This window comes from Phalaenopsis equestris, unplaced genomic scaffold, assembly GCF_001263595.1.
Source record: "Phalaenopsis equestris unplaced genomic scaffold, ASM126359v1 Scaffold000096, whole genome shotgun sequence".
Taxonomy (NCBI): domain Eukaryota; kingdom Viridiplantae; phylum Streptophyta; class Magnoliopsida; order Asparagales; family Orchidaceae; genus Phalaenopsis; species Phalaenopsis equestris.
Genome location: NW_018164538.1, coordinates 307,843 through 312,321, shown reverse-complemented (window position 1 = coordinate 312,321; position 4,479 = coordinate 307,843). Strand labels below are relative to the sequence as shown.

The 4,479-nt window shown below is 33.0% G+C and overlaps 1 protein-coding gene across 2 annotated transcripts in view; it reads right to left on the bottom strand.

Moving 5' to 3' along the window:
* The window catches only part of LOC110020422 (probable serine/threonine-protein kinase PBL21), a 22,390-nt gene that overhangs the window by 8,484 nt on the left and 9,427 nt on the right, over positions 1–4,479 (bottom strand). For both annotated transcript variants that reach the window (XM_020718515.1, XM_020718517.1), the window contains one exon: positions 3,246–3,634. In XM_020718515.1, coding sequence (XP_020574174.1) covers positions 3,246–3,634 — 389 coding nt within the window. The remainder of the gene's footprint in view (positions 1–3,245; positions 3,635–4,479) is intronic.

Here is a 4,479-nt window from a genome sequence, read left to right as displayed (position 1 = left end):
ATTGCTTACTATATATATATATATATATATATATATTAGAACCAAATATCATATATCAAATTATTAAGGAAAAAGCATTTATACTCCCTCTAATTTATTCAAAGCATCCATGCCACTAAAAAAGAGAGATTTTGGACACTATCTCATACTTTAAACACCATCATGTAAGAATGGGGAAAAGCCAAACCTTCAGCTTATTTACTTCATTAACAGTAACAATTAAGATTTAATAGTTTCTATAACTAATTATCTACATATAATGGTACAATATATTTTAAATTTTTAGCAATTTTGTGTAACACTCAAATGTTGCCTATTTTAACAACAACAAGCCTTTATCCCGCCAAGTGGGGAAATGTTGCCTATTTAAAAAAATTAATACATTCATATATCATTTAATCCCAGGTTTGACTAGATCTGTGCTTGATTTTGACCAATATGCTAAACTTTCACTCAGGTGAGTCCTTAGGTCTAGGCTAGCTACTTAGAGCCTAGAGAACCTATATTCAAGGTTGGTTGAACCTAGAGTGCTCTAGATTAGGAGAATTTTAACTAAATGGGCCAATTTGACCCATTTTAGGTTTAGCAAAGCTAAGGTTTGACAAGGAGTTCTAGATGAGGTCCCTAGTCCTTCGTTTAGATGTACACAATTCCTCTGAGGTTCTAGAAAAGCGTGGATCTTCCATTTGAATCAAACTTAATCCTAGGAATTGGGTTAGGTTGATCACTAAATGGACTAAGTGACTTAGTTTGACAAGATTGATCCAGTAGATCAGGGTTGTCTCTTTGGATTCTAGACTACATCTAAACATAGCATAAGGGTTATATGGTCTTTGTGAGTCAGTCTTAGGTCAGCTTAATGAAGAGATCTAGGCTGGGATGACCAATAGATGGATTTGAGTCCTTCGTTAGCTAGGCAATTAACTCATTGCATCAAGCTGAGCCATTATGTCCATGGTTAGACATGCTTGAGACCATAAAATTCCAATTGATATGTCTGAGCTACTTGGGCAGTCATAGGTTAGCTCTAAATTTGGAAAATCAACTAGATGCGACTAAAATTGAATCAAGTGCTACATGAACTAAAATAGGTCTCAATTGGGTTTCACTGTATTAGGGTAAATGATCCTAGTCAGAATAAAATCTATGGATTGGAACTTTGAGGCTTTTACCATTTTCAATTTAATTCAGAAGAAGATGTGTATAGTTTAGATCGGAATACAGATTAAGATACTTAAGAGCTTAAAACCATGAAAATTTACGAAATAAGTATCATGAAAAAATCATGGGATTCATTTGGGACTGAAATCATGACGAATCTTGAGTATTAAAAAAATAAAGATTTATGCCATCACTTTTAACATTAAGCATGATTTGAATGTCTTCTTCGATTGTGTATTAGAACTTAGAACTTAAGATTCTCTTTGATTGGCATATTGTGAGTAACTAAGGGTGCGGTACATGACAAAGGTTAAATGCTTAGGTATTTGCTAAGGGATTTTGATATAGATGCCAATGAGACATAAATTATTTGTTAAACATCTTATTAGAATTTGGGCTGATATGGAAGTTAGATTAAGCTGAAATGTCTAAAATCTAAGAGAAGTATACCAATTAACATAGTTGAATGGCTGAAAACATGAGCGGACAATCAAAATATTAATGAAAGCTTAAATCATTTTGAAGAAACAAATGATGTGGATTTGTTTCTAGGTTAGTGGATGATCTTCATCCTAATTAAGACAGGTACAGCTATTTGAACCAAGGAAGATATATGAAGCATAGCATATACACTTAGAAGCGGAGAGAAGACTAATTCTTTCCTCTAAAAGCAATATCAATCAAGTAAGATACATCCCCTTTTATATTGTATAGAAATATAACATTAAAATTGAAAATAAAATCATTTAAAGTGACCAAAGAAAATTTTTATTTATTGATAAGAATTAAGTATACTTAATGAAATATATAAATGCAATTACAATTAAACAGCATTAATTTTTCTTTATTGATCTTTAAGGTATTTATGAGAAACATATGATGTCATACTTCATTGTGTGTTGTGTTTTGATTAAAGATATTAGGATTAAACATTTTAACTACACATCTATATTGACTACTTTTTCAAAAAAAAAAATATTATATTCATTCTTGTCGTGTTTTATTTTTTTTTATGCCGTGTTCTCATATATGTATCTTGTCATGTTTGTATCTCATGCTAATGTTCGTAATTCATAGGTTCGAAACCCTATGCTAATGTTTGTTCATAGGTTTGAAACCCTTCGAAATACTTAAAGCTACTTTTACTTCATCTTTTTTAATCTTGAGTCCTCTTATAAACTTAAGAATGAGAGTGTCTTCGTAGAAAAATTCCTTTGATGTTCTTGCACATGAAGAAAATAAACACTATGAGCATTCCAAGAAATTAGACCGGCTTTAGGTAAACCATAAAGCATGATGGCTATGATATAGAATGTTTTTCTTTTCCACATGATATGTGCCCCATCTATAGGCCTTTATCTACAAGAGTCATAAAGCCTTAATAAATTGGTAACAAATAAGAAGCAAATATGTTTAACCTGCTTTGTCGTTTAACAATAGTACTAGTCACTATAATAGTAATTCCATTATTAAGACAAAGCAAGTCTCTACTATTGTCACTTCTGTAACTGGAGTTTATCCAAGTCAAATGGATTTCTATTTCTGCTAATAGCATCTATAAATGCCAAAAATGTTCTAATAAGAAGCCGATATCATCTACCATAAAGAGATCCATTGTTTTTCCAATGAAATACATTGTTGTTCCTTCAACATTGCAGAGAAGAATCTTTGCAGTAGAGTGAATATAATGTGATATTGTTAATATTGCCTACTTAATTATCTTAGATGTAGTTTCTCATAAGCCAATTACAAAAAGTGAAACTAGAGAATGAAAGGGCTAGACCAAACCTACTCTCATGCTTCTATGGCCTCTTTACTATATATGCCCGAAGTTTGTATTACATTTACTCTTTAATTAGTTTAAATGTAATGAAGATAATGAGATATTTATTCTTAATTAAGATTTCATTTATATAGAAGCTTACATCAAAAATTTTATTATTCTTGATAGAGCATGTTTGACCATAAATAAAGGTAAAGACTAACAATCACAAAACTGACAAAAAAAGGAACATTTTTTTCAAATTAAAATCTGAAGCTCACAAAAGAAACAATAGCAATTTAAAAGGACTGCAGTAGCCTACCCATGTCACCAAGTTCTGCTCTGCTGCGGTTTTAGAACTGTCAAAAGCCTTCCGTCCAGTTATCAGCTCCAAAACAAGCACGCCAAAGCTATATATGTCAGATTTCATGGTTAACTTACCACTCATAGCATAATCTGGGGCACAGTAGCCATAAGTGCCCATCACTCTTGTTGAAACATGCGTATTGTCACCAACAGGCCCGATTTTGGCCAAACCAAAATCAGAGAGTTTTGGGTTAAAATCATCATCCAACAAGACATTAGCAGCTTTCATGTCTCGGTATATAACAGGTGGATTTGCAACATCATGAAGATAAGCCAGCCCGTGTGCAGAACCAAGAGCTATCTTTATTCGAGTATTCCAGTCAAGTAGGGCTACAGCAGGTCTACCTGCAACAAAAAAGGACTAATAAAACTTTGTCAACGCTGCAAGCAGACTAAGAAATGAAATATTGAAGATGTAACAGGGAAAAGGAAAAGTAAAACAGAGAAAATATTATTCAATCTCTAGTCACAAACAAACACACAACCCAGTATAAAGAAGTACATAAGTTTATAAAAACATAACTGAATAAATACAACGACGGAGATAAACAGAGAATTCATATTATATTATTTATTATCCAACCTTAAGCTGCCAATTCGATTGCAAAGAGTTAGTTTACCCCCAAGCATGTAGATTAGCGATGTAGGTAAGACTTTGGTAAATATATCTACTGGTTGATCATCTATAGGAACATAAGTGAGAACCAATTCCCTTGACTGTATATGCTCTCTTATGATATGGTAATCAATTTCGATGTGCTTTGGACAAGCATGAAAAACAAGATTATGTGCGATAGACATAGAAGATATGTTATCACAGTGTATAACCGTAGGTTGCCCAATAGATATAGGGAAATCCTAAAGAAGTCATCGTAGCCATATAACATCAGTTGTTGTCAAGGCAAGCGCTCGATATTAGAGCGGGCCAGTGTAGGTTGCTTTTTGACATACCAAGTGAGAGGATTAGGACCAATGAATGAACAATACCAGGTAATAGATCTCCTATTACTTGAATCGCTAGCCCAACTTGAATCAGAGTAAGTGTGAAGAGTGAGAGGTTCTGATTGTAATGACAATCCAAAATTCAGAGTTCCTTGAATATATATCAAAGTCTTTTGAGATTCTAATAATGGATGTTGAGAGGTTGTCGGCACTAAAAAAGAAAGAAAGAAAGGTTGTTTGGGGGGGTC